At 53.9% G+C, this 25,418-nt stretch overlaps 2 protein-coding genes across 5 annotated transcripts; both read right to left on the bottom strand.

Moving 5' to 3' along the window:
• Positions 1–639: 639 nt before the first annotated feature.
• Positions 640–11,798, bottom strand: RCN3 (reticulocalbin 3). 2 transcript variants are annotated; one of them, XM_036012555.1, is made up of 7 exons: positions 11,265–11,798; positions 10,595–10,859; positions 8,343–8,545; positions 7,099–7,271; positions 5,388–5,448; positions 1,508–1,707; positions 640–1,192 (listed from the first exon to the last, which is right to left on the bottom strand). In XM_036012555.1, exons 1-7 carry the CDS (start codon positions 11,578–11,580, stop codon positions 1,085–1,087), a joined length of 1,326 nt encoding a protein of 441 aa, XP_035868448.1. In that variant the 5' UTR covers positions 11,581–11,798; the 3' UTR covers positions 640–1,084. The 2 variants fall into 2 exon arrangements, with proteins under 2 accessions (XP_035868448.1, XP_028385539.1); XM_028529738.1 differs by having other exon boundaries at positions 10,595–10,842; positions 11,265–11,517.
• A 420-nt stretch (positions 11,799–12,218) lies between these two features.
• Positions 12,219–20,257, bottom strand: FCGRT (Fc fragment of IgG receptor and transporter). 3 transcript variants are annotated; one of them, XM_028529735.2, is made up of 7 exons: positions 20,166–20,257; positions 18,709–18,795; positions 18,170–18,421; positions 17,785–18,060; positions 13,558–13,827; positions 12,786–12,902; positions 12,219–12,537 (listed from the first exon to the last, which is right to left on the bottom strand). In XM_028529735.2, exons 2-7 carry the CDS (start codon positions 18,779–18,781, stop codon positions 12,458–12,460), a joined length of 1,068 nt encoding a protein of 355 aa, XP_028385536.1. In that variant the 5' UTR covers positions 18,782–18,795; positions 20,166–20,257; the 3' UTR covers positions 12,219–12,457. The 3 variants fall into 3 exon arrangements, with proteins under 3 accessions (XP_028385536.1, XP_028385538.1, XP_035868450.1); XM_028529737.2 differs by lacking the exon at positions 20,166–20,257 and adding an exon at positions 19,807–19,937; XM_036012557.1 differs by lacking the exon at positions 20,166–20,257 and having other exon boundaries at positions 18,173–18,421; positions 18,709–18,944.
• Between the last annotated feature and the right edge of the window lie 5,161 nt (positions 20,258–25,418).

Genomic DNA, 25,418 nt, shown 5'->3' with positions numbered 1-25,418 from the left:
GCAGGAGGGACACACGTCTCCGTCAAGGCCTCCTCCTTTGGCAGCTGCCTCAACTCGGCAGCAGGGACTGTCGTCCTGTCCTCTGCTCAGGACCCTCCAGTGGCCCCCAGCTCAGTGAGAGTAAACTGTTCTGTTATTTCTGGGTCTCTGTCCCCCTTTACCTTGTCCCATCAATCTGGGACCATGATGGCCTGATCCTGGTTCCCTCTGCTCCCTCCCGTCCCACCCGCCCCTCCCTCAGTCCAGCCACACTGACCTCCTTGTGGATCCTCACTCACATCAGACCCACCCCCACCTCAGGGCCTTTGCACGTGCTGTTCCCTCTACCTGGACTGCTCTCCCCCCAGGGCTCCCTCCCTCGATGGTGGCCACTTGATTGGCAGAGCGTGGCCATGGTTTGCTACGCAGAAAGCAGAGCTTTCTGGCTCGTTCCCTGCTGGGTCCAGGCTGCCAGTTCCATTTTTCACCCCCAGGAACGCCCTCAAACGCTGTCAACATCCAGAACACACCTTTCAAATGCCCAGTCCCCTCATTCAGCCCGCAGTCCCCCCAACTGGCAGCCTGCTCCTCTCCCAGTCACAGCCCCCCTCTTTCCTCCCCCAGGCTCCCAACAGGAACCCCGCAGAGAGACACACAGAGGAGGCCCAGCACCGGGTTTTATTGCTTCCCTGGCAGAGAGGAGGCATCCTGGGGACAGTGCCTGCGGGCGAGTGTGGGCGGGGAGCATTTCCTGACAGTGGTGAGAAGCTCAGATTTCGAGCTGTGGGTTGGGGAGGCTCTTGGAGGCTGAGCTTGATGTGGGGAGCCATGGGCTGGGCTGGGCTGGGCTGGGCTGTTCTGCCAGTGAGGGATGGGTGCTCCCTCACTCTTCAGGCCTGTGAGAGGCCCTGGGTGGGGCTGGGGGGAGGGCCGAGAGGGGACTGAGGGGTCTCACAGAGAGAACTTGACCAGGTGGGTCCAAGAGAGCCCAGGGGTAGAGGGACAGCCCAGGCTGTGTCCACGTCCTGCAGGGCTGGACACAGAGAGGGACCTGAGCACTGGGGCCCCTCTTCAGGTCGCCTCGTGGTTGTGGGCGCGTGGAGGCTCAGAGCTCGTCGTGGTGACGGGTCAGGTCCTCACCGTAGTTGGTAGCCTGGCTGCCCACGAACATGTTCCAGTTGCCCAGGATCTCAGCCTTACTCAGACGCCCGTCCTGGACAGGTCAGAGGTCAGCAGGGACACCTCAGTCCCCTGCATATGAGGCCCACCTCTGCAGCTAAGCATGGCTCTCAGGGTCTCTGCCCCCTTACTCTGTGTCTCTGTCCCTCTCTCTCTGGGTTCCTGTCTCCTGCCTCCTTGGGTCTCTGTCCTCGCCTTGAGATCTCTGTTCCACCCGTCCCTCAGTCCCTCTCCTGGTCTCTCTGCCTCTTTCTCCAGCCAAACAGGGACTCCCACAGCTCCCGGCCCAGTTCTTGGTCACTTGCGCCCACCAGGCCCCGCTCCCGTGCCCCCCTCCAACCCGCAGCACCTTGTCCGTGTCGCTCTCGTGCAGCAGGTGGTTGGCCTCCACCAGTGGCTGGTCCTGGGCCGGGGGCAGCACCCAGTGGCCCACCTCCCGGCCGTCCAGGTGCCCATCTTTGTTCAGGTCCCGGAAGTCCCGGAACTGGTCCCGCTCCGTCTGCACCCAGGCGGGCTCCTCCTCCCCAGGCTCCGCCGAGTACAGGTCCGCTGGGGTCAGGGTGAGAGGCCGACTCAGGGCCGGTGCCTGGGGCCAGCGGGGCCAGCTTGGGCTCCAGTCCCGGCTCTGACACGCCCTGATCAAGAGACCCCAGCCATGCCCTCCTCACTCTCTTTAGCCTCAGTTTCTTGTGTTTAAATAGGATGGATAAGAACGCCAGATTCACAGGTGCTGAAATTGACTACACGTGAAATTGACTTGATTGCCGGGTCCACTGATGGGCTGAACAGTCAATCAGGTTGATGGATACCCACATGAAATACTGTGTGCATTTGTGTGGTCCATATGAAGGAAGGATGGGGTGAAGATGTTTCTGGAGAGATGAGAAGAGATTCTACAAAGCTTACCTCACTCTAAGAGCCTCCCTGGACACTGTTGGAGCCTCTCTTTTATTCCAATTATTTGTTTTTTGTTGTTGTTGTTTGCTTGCTTTAAAAGGAATTCTTTTTTTAAGATTTTACTCACTTATTTTTAGAGAGAAGAGAAAGGAGGATGAAAGAGGGGGAGAAGAACACTGATGTGCAAGAGAAACATTGATAGATTACCCTACTGGGGACGTGGCCCGCAACCCAGGCATGTGCCCTGACAGGGAATCGAACCAGCGACCTTTCGGTTCACAGGCTGGCACTCAATCCTCTGAGCCACACCAGCCAGGGCTGTTCCAATTATTTATAAATGTTTGCAAAACTCTGCATCCCTAGGACTGCCTGGAGAAAGTACTACCTCACAGATGGATTTCCCAGAACTTTCAACCTGACAAGCCTTTTATACCAGACACAAAGACACGATAATTAGCCTTCCTCCCCACAGGACCAGGCCAGTGAGCTGTCAGAGGATGTCATCTAGGATACAGCCAGCCACCTGCCTGGGCACAGACAGCCTCCAGGGACAGCGGGCACAGGGCTCCTCCCTCTTTTTAATGGTCCTAAGTCATCATTTCTTCTACGAAATGGCCATGGTAAATGGGAGTTGGGTGTTTCATTTTGTGCTAATAGGCGTACAACATAAAACCATTAGTGACAGTGCATTTCACAAAGTTATGCAACCAGACAGGATAGCGAGAAGCTGGGAGAATTCCTTGGCATGTAGACTAGGGAAACGGAGACAGAGCTGAACACAGTGGCCGAGCAATTTACAGCCAGATGCAGAAGCTCCCCTCCCTGGAGATAACATCTAAGCCTCAGCTGTATCTCAGCTGCAGGCCCAGAAAAGCAGCAAAACCAGACAGGCCGAGCCAGGACCTACTGCGATGACAAGGACCCCCTGCCCTGGCGCTGACCAATTGATCAGTGGAGACCAGAACCTTGAAAACTGATGAATGTTCTACTGAACCTTCCCCTGAGCCCTCCCCTAAGATTCCACCTGCAAGAAAGAAACACTCAAGACAAACGACCCAGGGCACAGGCTGTCCCTTGGGGAAGCAGCCCCCACCATTCCCTACCCTGCTCCTTCCCCCTCAGGCAGCATCTCCTAAACTCTAAGGGACCCCAAGGCTTCCAACCAGGGGAGCAGTGGGCAGCGGCAGCTCATCCCAGGCTCACCTCCTGCACCCGTCCCCCAGGCCCCCTTTCCTCTGACTTCCCAGCGAGCTACGGCAGCCCTGCTCTCCTGTTGCTTCTTCTATGCTAAGCCCTTCCCTGCTTCACTGTCCCCAGCTTTAACAAATGTACCCTCATAGTCACCTGGACTGGTGCTGTGAAACCTTTCCTGACGAAGTCAAGAACCCGCACACTGCCGGCTGGCCCGAGGCAGACCCACTCAGGGCCAGGCCCCCTGTCTGGTGGCACAGCCTCCACCCGGAACATCTTCATCCCCGCTCAAGGGCACTTCTCTCCCACTAGGTAGTAACTCCCTGGCCCCCCTCTCTCCCGCCCCTGACAACCCCTAATCTACTTTCTTTCTTGATGCATTTTCCTATTCTGCATGCGTCATATAAATGGAGTCATACAATATTGTGCTCTTCCACTTAGCACAGTATTTTCAAGGTTTCACCCACAGTGTAGGATAGATTGGCACTTCATTCCTTTCTGTAGCCAAAATGTATTCTATTGCCTGGATCTGCCCCTTTTGTTTATTCATGCACCCATGGATGGGGATTTGTGCTGACTATACGGGGTCATACACAGGGGGTGCTCTATTACCCCCTTTTACAGATGGGAAAACTGAGGCTCAAGCAGCCAGGGACTCGTTTACCGTCACATGGTCCAGAGGTGGCAGGCGGGTACCAGGCAGGCTGGCTCTGGAGCCTGCACCTGTAAGCAGAGGGCACCCCTATCTCTCCCATCTCCCCTGACAGCCCCCCCCTAGCCTGAGTCAGGGCCTGCAATGCCCCCCAGTCCCCCTCATTCATGCCCTTCCCACCACCATTCGACAGGGCAAAGTTACATTTCTTTGGAAGATCCTGGGGTTCTGCCCATGTCCCTGTCCCCAGAGTCCCTCAGGACCCCCACAGCTGGGGTGTCAGGGCAGAAACCTGGGGTCTGCCTGCTGGGACTCAAGGCCCGCCCCACCTGAGTAGCAGGTGACCTCAGTCAGGTATTGTTCCCTCTGGGTCTCAGCTTCCTTATCTATACAGCGGGGTGACAGTGCCATCCCACAGGGCTGCTGTGAGGGTCCGGTGAATTTATTTCCGAGACGGGACCACAGTCACCGCAGCCTCGGGGTCAGCCACTGTTCGGATTTAGCTGTGATGCTCAAGTTCTTTCTTGCAAACCAATAAACACTTAAATAAAAATGTCCTGCCTGCGGGTTTGTTCCATGAAGACATTCTACAGGAAAACGTGTTCAAACTTCTAACAGTCCCATACGTAACAGCTTTTCACTCAACTAATGTCTTTGGCCCCGGAGGGCAAGGACAGAGGCAGGACCACCAGGCCATTTGGAGGTGTCATATGGCTCCCTGACAGCTCAAGTAATTGGTGACATGGACACTTTGCTGTCTAAGTGCAGGTTCAGGACAAGCTTTCCACCCCCGGTAAATGCAGCCCCTGAGCCCTAATTGTGTAGAAACTTCAGACCCTCCCAGAAGGGACCTGGTCTGTGACAGTCTGGGCTGTGTCCCCAACCACTAGCTTGCTTAGTGAGTGCTTCTTGGTTCTGGTACACAGTAGGTGCTTGATAAATGCGTCTTCGGTCTGACATACAGGAAGTATTCAATAAATATTTCCTGGGCCCAGCCCACAGTATGGGTTTCATAAAGATTTGTTGGGTCTAGCTGATGTGGCTCAGTGGATTGAGCACCAGCCTGTGAACCAAAAGGTCACTGGTTCAATTCCCAGTCAGGGCACATGCCTGCATTGAAGGCCAGGTCCCCAGTAGGGGGTGTGTGAGAGGCAACCAATCAGTGTATCTCTCATACATTGAGGTTTCTCTCCTTCTCCTTCCCTCCCCCTCTCTAAAAATAAATAAATAAATAAATAAATAAATAAATAAATAAAATCTAAAAAAAAAAATGTGCTGGGCTTGATACACAGTGGATGATGGATAAAAGATTTGGGAGCCTGGCACATAGTAGATGCTCAATAAATGTTTGGTGGGTACATGAACTCAAGCAGCACCCAGCCCCTCCCAGCCCCCCACATCAGAGGGCCTTTGCTTTATAATGCACTGGGCTGCCCCCAGGCCCAGGAGGGGACAGGCGTCCTCGGGGAGGTGCTCAGGTCCCACTCACCGATGTACTCTTCCACTTGGATGTAGCCATCCTTGTTCTTGTCCAGGTCCTCCAGGGTTTCCTGGGGAGAGAGAGGCAGTGGGGCTGGCTCCCAAGGGGAACAGACCCCTGGGGTCGGAGCGTGAGGTTACTTCTGGGCATCCCATTCTGGGGTGGCTGGGTGGCCTGGTGTTGGAACAGCCTCAAGAGGGCGCAACTGTCCCCAGGGGCACGTGGAAATTTGGGGGCTTTCTGCGGTGACAAAATAATGCAGGCCCTCTCCGCACTTAATGGGTGGGGCCATGGAACCCAGGTGTCCTGACGCACAGGTGGGTTAACACAAGGAGAGGTGACCTTCGTCCCTAACCACTTCCTCATGGCCCAGCCCACACTCCCAAGGGCGGAAGCCTCTTCCCCTTTAAAAGGCAGATGCTAGACTCTCTCTCCAATTTGCTTATAAGCACGAAGTATGTGGTGAACACGCTGACGTTTTAGGGCTGACAGATAAAATGCAGGATTCTCCATTTCCTTCCCTGTCAGGGGAACAACAAGTAACTCTTCGGTATGAGTTCATCCCACACCACGTTGCCCGCATACTTACAGTACAGGAGGCTGAGTTACTTCAATTTCAGATAAATGGTGTTTTAGTAAGAGTATGTCCCCAGTATGGTGTGGGACAGACTTATACTAATCTCAAATACTGTGTGGGATATACTTACAGTAAAAAAAATAATTTGTTGTTACAAATTCAAGTGTAATTGGATGTCCTCTGTGATTTGGTAAACTGATGACTTTACAACACTTACATATTGAAATTCCTGTCATTTGCTCTGGCTGGTGTGGCTCAGTGGATTCAGCACTGGCCGGCAAACCAAAGGGTTACAGGTTCGATTCCCAGTCAGGGCACATGCCTGGGTTGCCAGCTAGGTCCCCAGTAGTGGGAGCTCGAGAGGCAACCACACACTGATGCTTCTCTCCCTCTTTTTCTCCCTCTCTTCCCCTCTCTCTAAAAATAAATAAAACAATAAAATCTTTAAAAGAAATAAAAGAAGGACACTGGGTCTTGCAGGTTAGGAAATGTAAGGGGTTCGAGGAGCCTGGGTTAATGACATTTCTCCTCTCTGATCCCCATTAATCCAGTGATTCCTGTCCTGTAGCTGTACTGACGTGTGTGTGTAGAATGACATATGAGCATTTATACCCCGGGCCAGTTTTCCATGTATGAACTCATCTAGTCCCCATAACCACCCTCCAGTACCATCATTCTACAGATAAGGACATTCAGGTCCAGAGAAGTTAAGTAACTTGCCTAAGGTCACACAGCCAGGAAGCAGCAGGGCTGGGATTTGAACCCAGGCCTTCTGGCCTTTGAGCTCCTGATCCTAATGGCCCCGCCATAGACCCTCAAAGCAGCTTTAGAAATGGAGACACAAGAACGGGGTCACCTGTGGGACCAGACTGCAGGGGACAGGGTGGGGACACAGGAGGAAAGAAGAGGGTTCACCTTTGTGGTATCTTTTGGGGGTTTAACCACATCAGTTGCTGAGGAGTTGGGCATGATACAAGTGGGCATAAACCATGCCACTAATAGTGACACTAGGGCGACAGGGTGGGGTGGAGATGTCACCCGCCATTGACTGGTGCTTGCAGCCTGGGTTTCCTGAGGAAGGTGCTGGACGATCGGGTAACCGGAACTCCCAGGGTGAGCCGTAGAAGGCAGGCCCTCACTCACGGCCACCACGACGTCTCGCATGTGAGGGAACTCCTCTGGGTGTAAGAAGGCTGTCAGCTCCTCCCGAGTGGCCCGCAAGTCCCCATCCTGGTCAGCTGCCCGGAAACGCCGCTCGTCCCGAGCCAGCATCTTCTTGTAGGTCTCCGCATCTTCCACGTCGTGAAATTCTTCACCTAGGAAAGAGCTCAGTGAGATGTGCTTTCGTGGAGGTGACACCAGGCATGTTGAAGAGAAAGACAAAGGGGCCCAACTTGGGGCCTCAGGGCAGGAAGACCTCCCCTGGATTAACGATACATGACACATATCCATCATTTGCATGCACTTGCTACTTCGTAGTAAGAGCTTATTACAAGCCAAGCTCTTCACCTATACTGCATTGAACCCTCCCAAAAAAGCAAATGGAGTTCTTTTGTTTAGTCTCACTTCATGAATGAGAACCTGACTCCCAGGGAGGAATTAACTCGCCCAAGGTGCCGCATCCAGGAATGATGATGGCCTATGAGTTAACACTGGCCAGTGGAGCCCCAGTCGTGCTCTGGGGCAGGAGGTTATTCTGCTGGACAGAGTGGAGTGGAGGGCATTTTCAACAGAGGGAACAATAGGTGCGGAGTGAGTTCAGGGAAACAGCAGAATATCCATTGGACTGGGGAAGAAAATGCAGACAAACGAACCCAGAGGGGTGGGCTGGGTGGGCCTGAGGAGCTGGGACTCTCTCCTGGGGGCCCAGGGGAGTCATGCGGGACTGTGAGTATTGGAGGATCAGGGTAAGCTCTGGATGTGCAAGATCCCTTGGTGGATGTATGAGGGACAGGCTGGGCTGAGGGTACAGGAGGAGAGAACCAGAGCTGTGGGGGCCCAGGGCTGGGGTGTGAGGGCAGGGAGGAGGGAACCCGAAAGTCAGCAGGTAGGATAAATGGCTTTGGGGTTCTCAGATGAAAGGCCAGAGGTCAGGGGCATGGAATGTAGATGTCCCTGGTCAAGGATCTGAAGTACCCGCCCCGCCCCCCACCGCCCCTTCCCCGTCCCAGGATTATAAAGGCTGTAGATGCCAGAATGAGAAGCCAGACATCAGAGACTGGTGGTTTCAGGGTGATGAGGTTTTGAAGAGGGTAGACCCTGGCCCAGGATCAGAGGTCAAAGGTCAGGAATCCTGACAATGGGCTAAAAGATTCTCAGGACGAAGGGTCAAAAAGGTCAGGGCCAGTGCGTGTGTGAGGAACAGGGGTCAGGGTCTCGCCGCATACCAGGCGCGTAGTAGCCATAGGTGGCGTTGCGCAGCTCCTCCCAACCCACACGCCCGTCGCGGTCCGTGTCGTACGTGTGCCAGGCCGCGCTCACCGAGTCCTGTATGTGCCGTTGCTGTGTGTGTGCGATCCACGAGCGGAGCTCGGCCAGTGACACCCAGCCGTCCCCGTCCCCGGCGCGGTCCATGCGGTCCACTATGCGCCTGTGGGCCGGGTCGGGACGCAGGTCAATCTCAGGCCCCGCCCACACCGGGGGTTCCCGCCTTTGCCCAGGCTCCGCCCCTGAGCAGAGCCATGCCCCCACCTGAGGCACACCTTTTCTAACAGGTGTAAAAATGCTGTCCTATAGCCGCCCACAAAACGGAGGAAACACAGGTCAGTCCCGAGACCGCGCCCACTTCAGGGTTCGGCTCCCTAAGGCCATCACGCCCTTCCGACACCCAGCAGGCCTACGGCGGGTGCGGTGGTCCACAACAGGCCAGGTAGGGGAGAAACCCGAAACATGCCAAGGCCACACCCTCCGCCCTGGCCGCGCCCCTCAGCCCCGCCTGAGCTCCATCTCCCGCTGGTTCTCGGAGTAGGGACAGGGAAAAGGACACCCATTGCGTCCTTGTCCCGCAGGGCTCCTGTCCCAAAACTGCCTCTGAACTACGACTGCCACCGCCACACACCTCTCGCCGTCTCCGGCCGGGCCCCGTGTCCCGCCCCTCTTCCCTGGCTCTGCCAGTTTCAGAATCTCCCTTCTAACCCTCTAACGACTGCCGCTCTGCCCCCTCCCTGGATGCGCCGGTCAATTTCAGGCCCCTCTCCTTCCAGCCCTGCTTCGTGCAGCACCCGCTACCTTTCCCCAGACGTTAGCAGCTATTGACCTATCACCCGCAATGCCGTGGGTCAGGTGGCTTCTCTCAGGTCTCGTCTGTGGGCTCCCAGACCCCTTCCTGCTCTCCTGGCCACGTCTGGCCAGTGGTTGAGGTCCTCGCCCAACTGCTAACAGAGCGCTCAAGGAAGGAGCCTTATCTGTCTCTGTCTCTAACCCCTTGAGACCCACTCGCCAGGGTCGAATCTGAGCCAGCCCTGCTGCTCCCTCCAGAGCCAGGCGTCTCAGCTAGGATCGGTTGGAGATGGGCTCTGTCCCTAGGACTCATATTCTACCCCGAGGTTTAAGTGGTTGCTAAGAGCTTGGGGTTCCACAACTAGATATTCTAGGTTCAAACTCTGCACCCTCCTCCTACGGGCTGTGTGACTGTGGGTAAGTCACTTAACCCCTCTGTGCCTCAGTTCCCCACTCTGTAAAACTCTGTAAGACGAGTGTGCCACGTCTCCTGCTTGAGTCTCATAGCAGAACGCAGCGATGGGAAATAAATATATAGTGCCTTGGAAAGCACTTAAAACAGTGCCTGGCATCGCAGTAAGTGCTGTGCCAAGTACGTTAGCCTCTTACTGCTTTTCCTCTCCCATGCCTCCTTCACCCAGCCCCATCCCAACACGGTCTCCCAGCCGGAGACCTGGCCACCACGGCAGCATCCGCCCTGGTCTAGGCGCCACCATCTCTCATCTCCCACCTGCACTGCAGTGACTTCCTCAGTGGGCTTCCTGCTTCTGGCTCTACATAGGCTGTTTCCCAAAAGGCAACCAGAGGGATTCTGTTAAAACCCAAGTCAGCTCACGTCCTCCCTCTAAAGCCCCCATCTCATGGTTCTCATCTCATTCAGAGAAAAGCTTCAATCTTCCCTTGTGGCCCTGGCTGGTGTGGCTCAGTGGAATGAGAAAGGGCTGCGAACCGAAGGGTCGTGGGTTCAATTCCCAGTCAACGCACATGACTGGATTGCGGGTCAGGTCCCCAGTAGGGGGTATGCGAGAGGCAACCACACATTGATGTTTCTCTCCCTCTCTTTCTCCCTCCTTTCCCCTCTCTCTAAATACAAATGAATAAGATCTTTAAAAACCCCACAAAACTCCACTTGTGGCCCAAAAGACCCTGCCCTGCCACTCTGTTCCCTCTCTGCCACCACCTCCCTGTCTGGTGGCTCATTGGGTTCCAGCCACACCTGACTCATTGTTCCTCGAACACACAAGCCTCCTCCTGCCTCAGGCCCTTTGCACTTAAATTTCCCTCCGCCTGGCACGCCAATCCCGCACATGCCGGCACGGCCCAGATATTCTCACTGAGGCCTCCCCTGACCTCTCTGTTCTAAATTACAACCCTGAATCTCCTGGTCCCCATCTTTCTCCTACCCCCATCTTTCTCTTACCCGAGACGGGCTTGGCTTTCTTCTGGGCTGAGTTGGTCGAATTCCTTGGCCACCTCTCGTCCCAGGAAAGCCTCATGGTCGTACTGGAAGTTCCCGTGGGCGTCATCATGAGGGGCCTCGCTCAGGGGAGCCTGCTGATGCACCCTCCCTGAGCCATGAGGGCCGGCCTCAGGGGAGGGCTTCCCCTGGACCCCCTGCCTGAGCAGCAAGAGCAGCAGCAGAAGTGATGGTTGCCACGTCATCAGTCCCTGGGAAGTGGCGGAGGCTAGGAGTCAGGAGTCACAGGGAAAAGGACAGAGACCAAATGGGAGGGTGGGGGGAGGGGAGACAGAACAGGACAGAGATGGTAGCTGGCCGCAAAGTTTTGGGCTCAAGGAGGGCGGGAGCGGCAGGGGAGGGCTGGGTTCTTAGGAGGTAAAACCAGCTTTGGGGACTGTGGGGACTGAATCTTTCTTTTGAGGGAGTTCCAAAGGGTCCCAGAGCTGCGAGTGGGGAGACTCAAGCAGGAGACGTGGCACACTTCCCACGCAAAGTGTGGGGCAGGGTCGTGGTTAAAAAAAGAAGTCATGCAAGGTCCCAGGCGTCGTTCCCAGCCTGCACTCTCATCCTCGACCCGAACGGACCTGAGCCGTCCGACCTGCGCCGGCCACCCGCCCTCGCCTCTGTTTACCGGGTTCTCCGGCCTCGCAGCCTTCTCCACGCTCCGCTCTGCGTTCTCCAAAAAGATGCCCAATTTGGCTGCTCTCCAGCCAGGCCGGCCTCCCGCAGAGCGAGGCCCCGCCCCCCGACCAATGCCCTGAGGAGGACTCCCCACGGGGCGGGGCCGCAGACAAAGGGGCGGGCAGCGGACGCCCCTCGCCACGTCCACAAAGGAAAACTTGGCGCGCGAGGATCAGCCTCGCCTTCCCAGGCCGGGGCGTAGTGGGCGAAGCGGGAGTGACGCGGCCTGGAAGAACTACAACTCCCGACAGGCTTCGGGTCGTCATACCCCACAACTTCCAGATTTTCTAACTCTGAAGCCTCATGGGAGATTTGTTTTTATCTTTTCCTCTTTGTCAGCATAGTTTAAGAAAGAAGGGAACCCAAGGGCCAGAGGAGCCATCCCCTTCCCGGACAGAGGGAACTACATTTCCGCTCTACCAAAGAGCCACGTCAGGCTGCAGCCAAGAATTCCTCAAAATGCCTGGCACAGCGTAGGCATTTGGTAGATATTTGTGAAATTTACGAATGAAAAATATATGACTTGGCCCTGGCTGGTGTAGCTCAGTGGATTAAGCAGGGGCTGCGAACCAAAGGGTGGCAGGTTCGGTTCCCAGTCAGGGCACGTGCCTGGGTTGTGGACCAGGTCCCCAGTGGGGGCCACCTGAGAGGCAACCACACATTGATGTTTCTCTCCCTCCCTTCCTTCCTCCCTCCCTTCCCCTCCCTCTAAAAATAAATAAAATCTTTAAAAATAAAAAAACAGAAAAATATATGACTTGGTATGTGAAACTGGCAGTTTCCACCATTTCAACATGTTAGCCTCAGGAGTTTTGCAGGCCAGAACTTACACCATTTATTCCCCCCACCCATTCCCTTACCTCCCCCAATGAAAAACTGGAAATGATGAGAACACAAGGATGATGGCCCAAATTCTTGTTATATGTGGTGGTGGAAGGGAGCCGTATATTTTAGGGGGGGAAACTGAGGCAGACCACAGGAGGAACAATCCAGAGGTAGGGAACCGGGCCCAGGACTCCTTCTTAGAGGCTCGGAAATACCAGGTTCCAGGGTGTCTCACAGCATGAAAGGGACCTGGCTGCATTAGCTAGTGGCAGCCAGGATGGGGGAGGATCAGGCGGTTGCTGAGAATGCTTTCATATCCTAAGAGTCAGCATCCTTGGACAGGTCAGGAGTGGGCAGGAGGGCCCCTCCATCATCAGCACGGAGAGAGATCCAAGGGGCTGGAGAGAGAAATGGGGAAGCATCAGAATCTCGGAGAGCCTCTGGGTCTCTGCCCCTCCCCCACAAGTGTATCTGTCTGTCTGTCTCTGCTACTGTGTCAGTTCCTGTCCCTCCCCCCAGGTCTCCCTTTCCCCACTCCCATTCTCTGTCCCCACTTCCTCTCTCTTTCCCTCTCTTGCTAGATCTCTGCCCCCCCACTTTTGGGGTCTCTATCCCTCTGAGCCTCTTCCCTCTGCCTGCGCCACACCTGGTAGCCCCTTCCTCATCCTCCACCACAGCAGAGCTCCTCCTGCGGCCACTGCCGTGAGCAGTAAGAAGCCGATGACGATTCCAACCACTGATATCGAGGACTTGGCTGGTGATTCTGCGGCCAGAGATACGCTTTCAGGTGTTGAATGAATGGACCCCCCCACCCCCCCACCGTGAGCCAGGACAGGGGCCTGGAAGTTCTCCGTCCCTCCCAGTCTCAGAGATCCCAACACCAAGTTTCGGGGAGCAGGTGTGGGCAGACGAAAGGCCAGTCAGCTGGTGTTCTTTCTGGGCCTGGTTGGATGTAAGAACCAGCCACAGCGAGAGGGGTCTCAGTCATACCGGCCAAGGGACCCTCGGCGGCAGGGAGGTGGTATTAGAACTCGCAGAGCAGGGGAGGGCAGAGAGCAGCAGGTCAGACTCCAAGCAGTATATGGTCGTTCTTGGTGAGGACTGGCAGCAGCAGTCAACAACGGACACACTCCATGAAGATTAGCAGCAGCAGGACAGAAGGTGGTCAGACTTAGCAAGGACTGTCCGCAGCGGTTAACCGGAAGCCAGATTCAACGAGGCCAGCAGTAGCAGCAGCAGCATGGAAGGCCAGGGCGGATAAGTAACGCGGGACAGAAGGCTGCCAGGCTTTGGAAGAACTGGCAGTAGCAGCACACAAGGCAGTCAGACTCAAAGAGGACTGGAAGGGGGTCAAACTTTGAAAGGACTGCTCCAGAAAGACCAGTAATAGGGGTTATCAGCACCCAGGGGGACCTCACCCACGTCCACAACGAGGGGCTGCGGCAGCCCCGCGTGCTGCACCACACAGCGGTAGTGGTGCTCGTCGCCGCTCTTGACCGTTAGTGATGACCAGGCGTGGAAGGAGCCGTCGCCGTTGGGGCCGAGTTCGCTGTCACCAGTGCCGACGGCCAGGCCGTTCCTGAGGAATCGCAGCTGGAGCTCAGGCGGGTAGAAGGAGAAGGCACTGCAGGTGAGTACGGAAAAGCCGGGGCTGCCTGGCCGGGCCTTCAGGCGCATGGAGGGTGGCTCTGCAGACAGACAGCAAACAGGCTCAGGCCCCGGCCCAGCCCCCAGCCCACGAGCCCCCGGGGGCCAGGCCCAGCCCAGGGCCGCACAGAGGCATAGAGAGGCCTCCAAGCCTTCCACTCTACCCCGCAGGCCCCACCATGTGCCCTGCATGTACTGTGCCTGGGCAATATACTGGTAAAAGGAGAAGGATCTTCCCAGGGGGCAGAGACACAACCTATCCACCATCAGGGTATCCAGCTCTCATCCCTGCCCTCCTACAACAGACACAGGCTGAGCGTCTGTCATGCCAGCCACTCTTCCAGGCCTTGGGGACACAGCCATGCGCAAGGTAGACAAAAGTCCCTGTCCTCACGAAGCTTCTGTTCTTTTTTTTAATAAAGATTTTATTTATTTATTTTTAGAGAGAGGATAAGGGAGAGAGAAAGAGAGGGAGAGAAACATCAATGTGTGGTTGCCTCTTGAACACCCCTCCCTGGGGACCTGGCCCACAACCCAGGCATGTGCCTTCACTGACTGGGAATCAAACCAGGGCCTTTTGGTTCACAGGCCAGCACTTAATCCACTGAGCCACACCAGAACTTTATATGAAGCCAGAGTAACCTTAATAACAAAACCTCACGAGGACACAACAAGCAATGGAATTTAAAGCCAATCTCTCATGCAAATAGACGCAAAATCATATATATATAGATTTTGCAGATATATATATTCAGATAGAATCTAGTCATTTATATAAAAGATAATACATTATGATCAAGTGAAGTTTATTCCAGGAATGCAAGGTTGTCTAACTTTTGGAAATCAGCTACTGTAATTCACCACATTAGACTAGAAGGGAAAAAATCAAAAGGCCATTTGATAAAATTCAGCACTATTCAAAACAAAAACTCTTAGTCAACCATGAGTTGAAGAGAACTTCCTTAATTTGACAATGGGCATCAACAAAAAAAACCTATGGGGAGCAGGGAGGGGATATGGGGCAAAGGAGGGGAAAGGTCAACAAGGAACAGGGACAAAGACAGCTGTGGGGGAGGGTTCAGTGTGGGAGGTGAGGGTGGGTCAGGCGGAGGAGAGTAATGGGGGTGAAATGAGGACAACTGTAATTGCACAACCAAAAAAAAAAAAGAAAAAAAGAAAGAAATATTTTGGTCAACTGGAAACAAAAAAGAAACCCTATGACTCACATAATACTTGGTAAAATGCAGATGCTTTTTCTGCAAGTTTGAGAATACAAGGTGTTCATTATCTCCACTCTATTTAGTGTTGTACTGGGGATTCCAGCCAGTGCAATAACATAAGAAAAAGAAATAAAAGGTATTGCCCTGATCCAAGTGGCTTCAGTTGGTTGGGCATCATCCCACAAAGGGAGGTTTGCCACTTGGGTTCCCAGTCAGGGCACCTGCCCGGGTTGCAGGTTTGGTCCCTGGACAGGGAGTGGGCAAGAGGCGACCAATCCATGTTTCTGTCTTACATTGGTGTTTTTCTTCTTCTCTTTCCCTGCCGCCAGCCCCTTTCACTAAAAATAAATAAAGTCTTTAAAATAAATAAGTATAAAAAGTGAGCAACAGACCCAAAGAGCCGCTCTACAAGAGTGGACACCGCACTGGCCAAGAATGTGAAGAAGTATTCACCCGGCAAGTCATCACACTGTTTAGCCGATCATGAAAAAGGACTTCACAGTAAGATACTACCACACACCCACTACCGCTGTTCGCATGAAAGTCGGTATGAAATTCTGGCAAACCTGTGGGACAACCGCCGAGCACACACACGGCTGGCAGCAGCCTGGAACTGGTTTGACTGCTCTGAGGATATGCAGAGCCCCACCAACTAAACCTGATCAGATCAGCAGGCTATGACTCAACCGTTCCACCCCTGGATATTAAGTCAAAGTCAGTGCAAATACAGATGTATCAGGACATCTACAAGAATGCTCATGGAAACTATGCTCATAATAGCCCCAATCAGGAAAAACAAAAAAATCAGTGGATAAGCTGTGGTATGGACCATGCAACAGAATAGTACTCAGCAATTTAAAAAAAAAAGGAACAACCGATACACACAACAGAGTCTCATAACTCAAGCTCGAGTGGAAGAATCCAGACACAGACAAGCAGAGACTCACAGCCACACAAATTTGAAAGTCAGGTAACACTGTGATGACAGAAATCAGGTTAGTTGTAATGCTTAAGGGGTCTGGAATGGAAGAGGACACCAGGAAGTCTCCAGGATCTAGAAATGTTCTAGATCTTGATCTGGAGGGGAGGTACATGGGCACATATAAAAATTAATTGAGCTCCGGCTGGCATAGCTCAGTGGATTGAGTGCAGGCTGTGAACCAAAGTGTCGCAGGTTCAATTCCCAGTCAGGGTACATGCCTGGGTTGCAGCCATGACCCCCAGCAACCGCACATTGATGTTTCTCTCTCTCTTCCTCCCTCCCTTCCCTCTCTAAAAATAAATAAAATCTTTAAAAAATAATACAAAAATAAAAGTTAATCAAGCCATGCACTTTAGGTAAGTCACAACTCCATTTAAAAGAAAAATAATAAGGATATTATAATGACGGAACAGACAACACAGGGGTGTGAGGGGCAATAACGGCAGTGGGATGGGGGCATGCTTTAGCCAGAGTGGTTGGCAGGGGAGGGCCTTGCAGAAGAGCTGACGTCCAAGATCAAACCTAAAGCATGAGAAGGACCCAGTCACGGCAGGATCTCCAGGAAGGGAATCGTAAGAATAGGGGACAGCAGGTGCAAAATTCCCGAGGAGGGAAAGAATCGGACATGCTGGAGGACAGGGAAGAAGCCAGTGGAGCAGGGATGTTGGGACGTCAGAGCGACGGAAAACAGCCAGACCACAGGGGCTCATGGGCCACAGCGTAGAGTCTGAACTATAGTCTAAGACTAACGGGAAGCTATTTGGATGATTTTGTTTGCCTGTTTGTTGTTAACTAAATCAGTGTCCTTTTTTAACTGATGGATTTGAGAGAGAGAGAAAAGAAGGGAGAAAGAGAGAGAGAGAGAGACATCGATTTATTGTTCCACTTCTTGATGTATTCATCAACTTCTTGGTTGATTCTCATATGTGCCCAGACCGGGGATCGAACCTGCAGCCTTGGTGTATCAGGACAAGAATCTAACCTTACCCAAGGACATGCATATTGGTTTTTAGAGAGAAAGGAAGAAGAGAGAACGGGAGAGAAACATCAATGAGAGAGAGAAGTATCTATGGATTGCCTCTTGTACATGCCCGACTAGGGACCAAACACGCAACCTAAGCATGTGCTCTGACCAGGAATCGAACCCAAGACCTTTTGGTTTACAGGATGATACTGCAAACAACCGAGCTACCCAGCCAGGGCTTATTTGGCCAGATGGGAGCTCCCTCTGACTGGCAGAGAGAGGATGGTGTATAGGGAGGGCCGAGACGGAGGCTGCAGTAGCAAGGTCGGGACGCTGAGGAGCAAAGAGCTATAATTCCAGCCCCTGGTGACTCCCCAGATGTACTTCACTACAGCTCAGAGTGACCTGTGCTAGATCGGAGGTCACAGAAGGCATCATGGGAGCCCCAAAGAGGCAACGGAAAGCCTCATGGGTAGGAGGAATGTCCCTGAGTGTGACACCAGTGGAACTGGAAGGAGAATGGCAGAGGTGAAGAAGAGGAGAGAGTTGGTGTGAGCTCAAGGAACTCCAGGCCATTCCCAATGGCTGAGCGGGGCAGAGGGAGAAAGGTGAGGCTTAGGATGGGGACAGAGGTGATGCCACACAGGGCCCCTAGTGCCTGGCTGAGGGACTTGAACTGTCTGTGTCCTGAGGGTTCTGGGAGCCACAGGAGGGCCATGTGTGGGAGAGGGGCAGGGTCACCTCTGGGGGCAGAGTGAGGGATTGGCTGCTGGGGGGAGACCGGAGGCCGGGAGGCCCAGGGGGATCTGAGGTGCTCCAGTGGCTTGCTCACCCTTCCACTCCAGGTTCCCACGGCCCCTGTCCAGGTGGTCCAGCAGCCGCTGGGGACAGGAGCGCAGCAGGAAGGCCTTCTCCTTGTTCACAGTGTCTGCCTGCTGCGTCCACTTCGCAATGATGGTCTGCACCTCGGGCCACTCCCCGTCCCAGGTGCCCGCCTTGGGGTCAAACGTCATGAAGTCCTCACCGTTCAGAGCAAACGTGGCCACCGGCACAGAGGCATTGTCAGGGCCCAGCTCACAGCCCAGGAGGCCCTGCAAGGTGTAGGAACCTGGGGTGCCCACAGAGAGGTGAGCAGGGGCCAGACCCCCTCCTCCCTCAGATCCAGGATTCAGGACCCCCAGCCCCTCCTCCCTCAGCCCCGGGAGTCCCAGTCTCACCTCCTGTCCCCAAGACTGTGACAGCTTCAAGGAAGAGCTTCTCCTTGTTCCTCAGGTCTACCGTCTCTTTCTCCCAATACCAGGACACCTGGTTTTCCCAGACCCAAGCTCCGTAGGGCTCAGCCTGGTGCCGCAGGTTATTGTAGCTCAGGTACTGCTGTGGACCCAGCCAGCCCGACACCCAGAAGGCAGGAGTCCCGGGGGCGGGGGAGGACACAGCGGTGAAGTGGTACAGCAGGGAGCGAGGGTCGTCTGCGGGGACACAGGGGAAGGGGGCGGATGGGAGCCGGGCCCCACCCCAAGAAAGGAAAGACTCAGAGATGGGGAGACAGACCCTGAGAGGGGTTCAGAGACCTGGAGGTGGGGAGGCAGGAGGTTCCCAGACACGTCGGGCCAAGGAGGACAACGAGACAAAATGAAATGCGGAGGAGGAGGAAATGCCTGGCTCCAGGGAAAACTCCGATTTTGCTTCGTCCGCTCTTTTCCCGGCCGGTGGCGCCTCCCTCCGCCCCTGACAGCCCTGGCCGAGCGCCCCTCACCTGCGAGCAGGGTCCCAGGAAGGAGGAAGAGCAGGAAACAGAGCCCCCAGGGCTGAGGCCGGGGGATCCGCATCCTGAGAGGGAGACCTGGGGCGGGAGGGGGCGCGTGACTCTCCGGGACCCCCACCCCGCCCCTTCCTCCGCCAGCTCCACGAGGCTCCGCCACCGCGCGGCGCCTGCGGGTGCGGGTTCGAGGCTTCGTCCAATACCGGCACAACTGCGCTCTACGCCTCGTTGAACTTTCACCCCTTAATTTGATCCCTGTTGGTTAATTAATTACAGAGCCTGGATAGGCTGAAACTTCATTCTCAGCGCTCAGCCCCGCCCCCTCCTCCGCCCTTGGGCCTGGGAGTCCCGCCCCCAGGCCTTCCTCCCGCCAACCCAGGAGTCCCGGGCCCCCAGCCCCTCCTCTCCCGGACCCAAGAGTCGGAGGCCCGAGGCCCCTCCTTTCCCGGAGTCCGGGGCCCCCAGTACCTCCTCCCCCGGACCCAGGAGTCCTGGGCCCCCAACCCCTCCTCCCCCGGACCTAGGAGTCCGAGGCCCGCAGTCCCTCCTCTCCGGACCCAGGAGTCCGAGGCCCGCAGTCCCTCCTCCCCGGACCCAGGAGTCCCAGGCCCGCAGTCCCTCCTCCCCCGGACCCAGGAGTCCCAGGCCCGCAGTCCCTCCTCCCCCGGACCCAGGAGTCCCAGGCCCGCTGTCCCTCCTCCCCCGGACCCAGGAGTCCCAGGCCCGCTGTCCCTCCTCCCCCGGACCCAGGAGTCCCAGGCCCGCAGTCCCTCCTCCCCCGGACCCAGGAGTCCCAGGCCCGCTGTCCCTCCTCCCCCGGACCCAGGAGTCCCAGGCCCTCAGCCTCTCCTCCCCCGGACCCAGGAGTCCCAGGCCCTCAGCCTCTCCTCCCCAGGACCCAGGAGTCCCAGGCGCGCAGTCCCTCCTCCCCCGAACCCAGGAATCCGGGCCCCAATCCCTCCTCCTTCAGACCCAAGAGCCCGGGCCCCCTTGCCCTTCTTCGGACCCAAGAATCCGACCCCCTTCTCCGTTGGCACCAGAAGCCACAACCCCAGCCGGTCGTCCCTCGGTCTGGGCCCCAGCTCCGCTCACCGCAGCCACGATCCCTTCCCGCCTGCAGCCCTAACTGGCTCCCGTGACTGGAGACCCCAGTTCCTCTCTCACATCCTGTCCGGAGACTGCTCCCCGACTCCGGGAATGTCCAACCCCGCCCCCCAGCTGCAGGGCACACCCCAGGCCCTGGGCCCAGACGCTCAGAGTGTTTGTCTCTGCCTCTCTTGAAACTTTTGTCCTTTTGATTTTTGGTCCCTTTCTCTTTTGCTCTCTGTTGTTTTTTTTTTTTTCTTCCAACTTTGAGGCTATCAGCCAGCCCGCAATTTCATGACCAAGTTGAGAGTAGACCCAACCGTATTGGAGTCCAAAATTCGGGGTCTTTATGGGCCACTTCTTACCTCATTTAACCCCCAGGCCTTCACTGGCTCCGGCGACAATGGGCTGTCTCCAGACACATCTGTATTTCCTCTTTGGAGCCCCTCCCCCCAAAAGTCACTTAAAGGGCCCCAGTGCTGCTGCTGCTTTTGTTTTTCTTCTTCAGAACAATGTTTTTGTTTTAGAACAATGTTTTATTAGTCAAATAACAACTGTGTGTGAAAGCATTATAGATCAAAAGCTCTGTTTACATTGATTGACTCAAGGCCCAATGATGCATCAGACACACGGACAAAGCAAAATGCACAAGCACTTAGAGGCCACCTCTGCCAGATGATGACATTCATGGAAAAAAAAAAAAGGGTGGGAGGAACGACATATGAAATCCACCCAGAACCTAAACTGGCAGATGTGATAACAAACTGGAAAGTCACCCATAAGCAAAAGGAACTTCTCATTCTAAAACTGCTTAAAACCTACATATAAACCCTGTGCCTGGCTTACCATTTCTTCAAGGAAGCAAACACATTGCCCTGGCTGGTGCGGTTCAGTGGATTGAGCACCAGCCTACAAACCAAAGGGTTACCGGTTTGATTCCCAGTCAGGACACATGCCTGGGTTGTGGGCCAGGTCCCCAGTGGGAGGGATGGGAGAGGCAACCACACACTGATGTTTCTCTCCCTTGCTCTCTACCTTCCCCTCTCTCTAAAAATAAGTAATTTTTTTTTTAAAAAAAGGAGTGCCTACATCACAAGTTCAAATCCGCCTATTTCTGAAGCCTCCCGATGTCTTTTCTACAGTGACATCAAGTCTAGCATTGCCCACAAACCTTGGGGCTTTGTTTTAAAAGATTTTTATTTAGTATTTGTTTTTTTAGACAAAGGAAGACAGGAGGGAGAAAAAGATGAAGAGAAACACCTATGTGAGAAACATCGATCAGCTGCCTCCTGCACACCCCCAACTGGAACCAGACATGCAACCCAGGCATGTGCCCGGACCGGGAATCGAACCAGTGACCAATCAATTCTTGGGACAATGCCTCACTAAGCCACACTAGTAAGGCCAAACCTCTGGTTCTTTAATATCTTCTGATGCAACCTCAAAAGCACACAGTTCCAATATTTGTCACTATACCCTTTTATGTAAGGAACATGAGCATCCTGAACTTTGGTATTTGTAGGGGGTCCTAGAACCAATCCCCGCCCATAAGGAAGCACACCAAAGGACAGCTGCAGAGTTCACAGGCCCCTCCAGTGCCCCACCCCCAGCCCGCACACCTGCTATAATGCATTTGTTTGCAAATGCATTTGTTCCATGCATTTGTTTGACTGTAAAATGCACAAAACGTAAGATATACCCTTGAATGAAACTTGTGCATGCGGAATCTCTGACTCCTTCATATATGTGGGATTCTTGTACATATGTACGCATTAGATCTGGTTATTTTCTTTTACAAAAAAAAAAAGGACTTACTATTTAGTGATATATACAGCATTCACAATGGTGTGAACCACCACCACTACCATTTCGTTCCGGAACTTTCCGGTCACCCCCAAAAGGACACCTTCTACCTTCTACAAGCCGCCCTTCCTCCGCCCAAGCCCCTGGCAACCACTAATCTGCCTTCTGCCTCCTGGATTTGCCTGCATGGGGCATTCCACACAGACGAGATCAGACAAGACGGCGGCCTTACTTACCTGTGCGGCTTGGTTCCCCCGGCGGAGTGTTTGCAAGGTCCGTCTGTGTTGTCGCGCGGATCCAAGCCCCCTTCCTTTTTATGGCTGAATCATAACATTCCATGGCGTGGATCCCTTGCCTTCTGTTTATCCACGCCTCTGTTGACGGGTGTTTGGGCTGCTTCCACTTTTTGTCTGTTATATATAATGTTGCTATGAACAAATGTATACGTAGCGGGTTTTTTTTTTTTTAAACAGCTCTTTTCGCTTCTTTTGGGTATATACCCAAGAATGGAATTGCTAGGTCATGTGATGGATTAGTCAGTGTTCTCTGCAGAAACAGAACCGACAGGATGTGTCTCTACTTATGGAGAGACTTACTTCAGCGAATTGGCTGACATGATTCTGGAGGTTTGCTGAGTCTAAAATCTGATAGGAGTGGTGGACAGGCTGGGGACTCGGGAAAGAATAGCAGCTGACAAGTGCAAAGGCAGGCAGGCAGGCAGGAGAACCAGGAAGAGCTGAGCTAGCACATGAAGGCCAAAGGCGTCTGCGGACCCTAGCTGGGGAGCTCAGTCGGTTAGAGTGTTCTCCTGATACGCCAAGGTTGCAGGTTCAATCCCTGGTCAGGGCACATACAAGAATCAACCAATGAATGCATCCATAAGTGGAACAACAAGTTGATGTTTCTCTCTCTATGTGTCTCTCAAATCAATCAATAAAAAAACAAACAAAGCCTTGGCTGGTGTGGCTCAGTTGGTTGGACGTCATTCCACAAAGCAGAGGGTCACTGGTTCAATTCCCAGTCAGGGCACATGCCTGGGTTGCAGACTTGTTCCCCCAAGGTTGGCGCAAATGCAAGAGGCAACTGATGGACGTTTCTCTCCCTCTCTTTCTCCCTCCCTCCTCTCTCTCTAGAATAAATAAAATAAAATCTTAAAACAAACAAACAAACAAACAAACAAACAAAGGTGTCTGTTGGCCGAATTCCTTCTTCCTTGAGAGAGGTCTATTTTGTCTTCTATTCAGGCCACCAACTGTGGCCTCTCCAGATTGAGTTCCATGTACATCTCACTGAAGACACCCTCATGGAAACATCTGGAGCCATGTTTGATCGAACGTGTGTACACTGCATGTGGCCCAGCCAGGTGGACACAGGAAACCACCCACTACATGTGGTGAAGTAATGTTCAATGTAGTGAGGAACCTGTGTCTCCCATCCAAGTCCTGACCGGCCCGGACCCTGCTTAGATTCCGAGATCAGACGAGACTGGGCGAGTTCAGGGTGGTATGACCGTAGATTTAGTGAGGAACCTCAGTGGACATCTCCGCCCTTCCTGGGCCCTGCTAGACTGGCCACAGACCCACCCCCAGGGGCTGCCCATGACACCGAAGGATTCTGCTTTCCTGTCCCCTGGGTCCAATTACAGCAGCTTTAGCATTTTCCTAAAATACCCACAGGAACCTGCTGGGCCCAGCTGTCCCTCTGTATCCTTTGGTGTCCAGTGACGTCTCTGGGACACTATTTCAGTGGTCCCTGGGCTCTTGTGGTCAAGGTCCACAGCCCCGGCTGCCCCGGCCAGTGTGGCTAAGTTGGTCGGAATGTTGTCCCTTAGGCCGAAAAGTTGTGAGTGTGATTCCTGGTCAGGGTACATACCCAGGCTGTGGGTTCGATCCCTGGTTGGGGCACATAGAAGTAGACAACTGATCAATGTCTCTTTCTCTTTCTCTTTCTCTCCCTTCCTCACTCTCTAAAAAGCAGTGAGAAAATATCCTCTGGTGAAGATTAAAATAAATAAAGTATTTTTCACATCTTAAAAAAAAAATAGAAGCCCTTAGGATCCTACTGTAATGTCCCTTGGACTGTGATATAAAATGCCCAATGCTCTGTGACAATACCCTCCAGGAATCTGCTATATTTTTCCTTGAAAACCATCACCCTGGACCCTCACTGGTGTGGCTCTGTGGATTGAATGCCAGCCTGCGAACCAAAGGGTCATCGGTTCGATTCGTGGTCAGGGCACACGCTTGGGTTGCAGCCAGATCTCCAATAGGGGGTGCATGAGAGACAACCACACATTGATGTTTCTCTCCCTCTCTTTCTCCCTCCCTTCCTCTCTTTCTAAAAATAAGTAAATAAAACCTGTCTAAAAAAGGCATCACCTGGGTGCCTCTTATATCCCACCTTAATATGCCCCAGAACTCACCTAAATGCTCCGTGAGCCCTAATATCATGTCCCTGCTGTCCCGCTCTGAGCCCTCATGGCCCATTAAGATGGCCTCAGGTTCCCAGAACCCTGCTACACTGCTTCTGGAGCCCTTTGAGGACCTTACCCAGCCCCTGGGTCTCTGAGAATCTCAGGCCCGCACCCCCACGCTCCTAGGGTCCCCTAGGAGCCCCTCATGATAATATCATGAGACCAGTGATAACGTCTTTAAAAGCCTCCACTAATGTCCCTGGAGGAGTCAGTCACTCCATCCTTGGGACCTGACTGAGTCCTGAGCCCTCACAAAACCAGTGACTGACATAGAAGGACCTTCAGTCCCCGGCCCCTCTCCCCGCCACCTTCCATTTCTGGGTTCCTCTATTATGTTCCCTCACCAGGCCCTGCGCAATCCTGAACCTCACCATGAAAGACAGGTAGACAGACACAGAGAGGTTGCTAGGCAGACAGACAGATAAATACACAGATGGAAAGATAGACAGATAGATGGGAAACTGGAAAATAAAGAGATAGCTGGCCCTGGCTGGCGTGGCTCAGTGGATTGAGTGCTGGCCTGTGAACCAAAGGGTCGCCAGTTTGATTCCCAGTCAGGGCACATGGTTCAGTTGTGGGCCAGGCTCCCAGTTGGGAAAACACAAGAGGGAACCGATCCATGTGTCTCTTTTACATAGATATTTCCCTCCCTTTCTTCCTTCCTTCCCCTCTCTCTAAAGGTAAATAAAATTTTTGTTAAAAGATAGCTGAACAAACACATAAAACAGACAGTTACAGAGATGTACACAGATGGCCAAGCACTGAGACAGACAGACAGACAGACAGACAGAAAAATCAGTAGAAAAAAAATAGGAACAATTAGACAGACCCTCCAGGGCCTGCTGTAACATCCCCTCACCAGCCAAGGACCTTCTGAATTTCCCAGGACCCTGCGCTGCCACGCCCCATCCATGATGCTGTCCCCTCATCCAGATAGTCTGCGTCCCCTCCTTCCGGAGGTCCCCACCATAAGGGACCTGAGACCCCACTGGAAAAGGGCACCGAGGTCCTGTTCCACGGCTCTGCGTGTCCCCTGTGGATGCCCTGGGCCCTCCTCTAATGCTTCAAACACCCCCTAGGATTCTGTTCTGTTGCTGAGGATGTTAACATTAATAGCAGGACAGCCCTGAGGGCAAGCCCTTGGGTTCCTGCCCCCATGCCCCCAGGACCCTGAGCATTCAGAAAGTCCCCGGGGTCCTGCTAAAATGGGTGCAGCCTGCCCTCATGTAGGCTTGAGGTCACCAAATGGCCTCATGGTGTCCTCTGAAACCCTTTGAGTCCTGTTGGGACCCTAGTAGGGTGACTCTTGGCTCTACCATGAAGTCTTTAGGAACCTACTAAA

Source organism: Phyllostomus discolor, chromosome 12 (assembly GCF_004126475.2).
Source record: "Phyllostomus discolor isolate MPI-MPIP mPhyDis1 chromosome 12, mPhyDis1.pri.v3, whole genome shotgun sequence".
Taxonomy (NCBI): Eukaryota; Metazoa; Chordata; class Mammalia; order Chiroptera; family Phyllostomidae; genus Phyllostomus; species Phyllostomus discolor.
The sequence above is the reverse complement of the archived record's forward strand: the minus strand, read 5'-3'. Positions and strand labels throughout refer to the sequence as shown.

Coding starts and splice junctions, on each gene's coding strand:
- FCGRT (XM_028529735.2), bottom strand. CDS start 18,781: ATGCGGATCCCCCGGCCTCAGCCCTGGGGGCTCTGTTTCCTGCTCTTC. Junction 18,422..18,708: donor TCCTGGGACCCTGCTCGCAG/GTGAGGGGCGCT, acceptor GTGTCCCCGCAG/ACGACCCTCGCTCCCTGCTG. Junction 13,828..17,784: donor TGGGAACCTGGAGTGGAAGG/GTGAGCAAGCCA, acceptor GTCTGTCTGCAG/AGCCACCCTCCATGCGCCTG.
- RCN3 (XM_036012555.1), bottom strand. CDS start 11,580: ATGACGACCCGAAGCCTGTCGGGAGTTGTAGTTCTTCCAGGCCGCGTC. Junction 8,546..10,594: donor GAAAGCCAAGCCCGTCTCGG/GTAAGAGAAAGA, acceptor CCCGGCCCACAG/GCGCATAGTGGACCGCATGG. Junction 1,193..1,507: donor ACGAGAGCGACACGGACAAG/GTGCTGCGGGTT, acceptor TGACCTGTCCAG/GACGGGCGTCTGAGTAAGGC.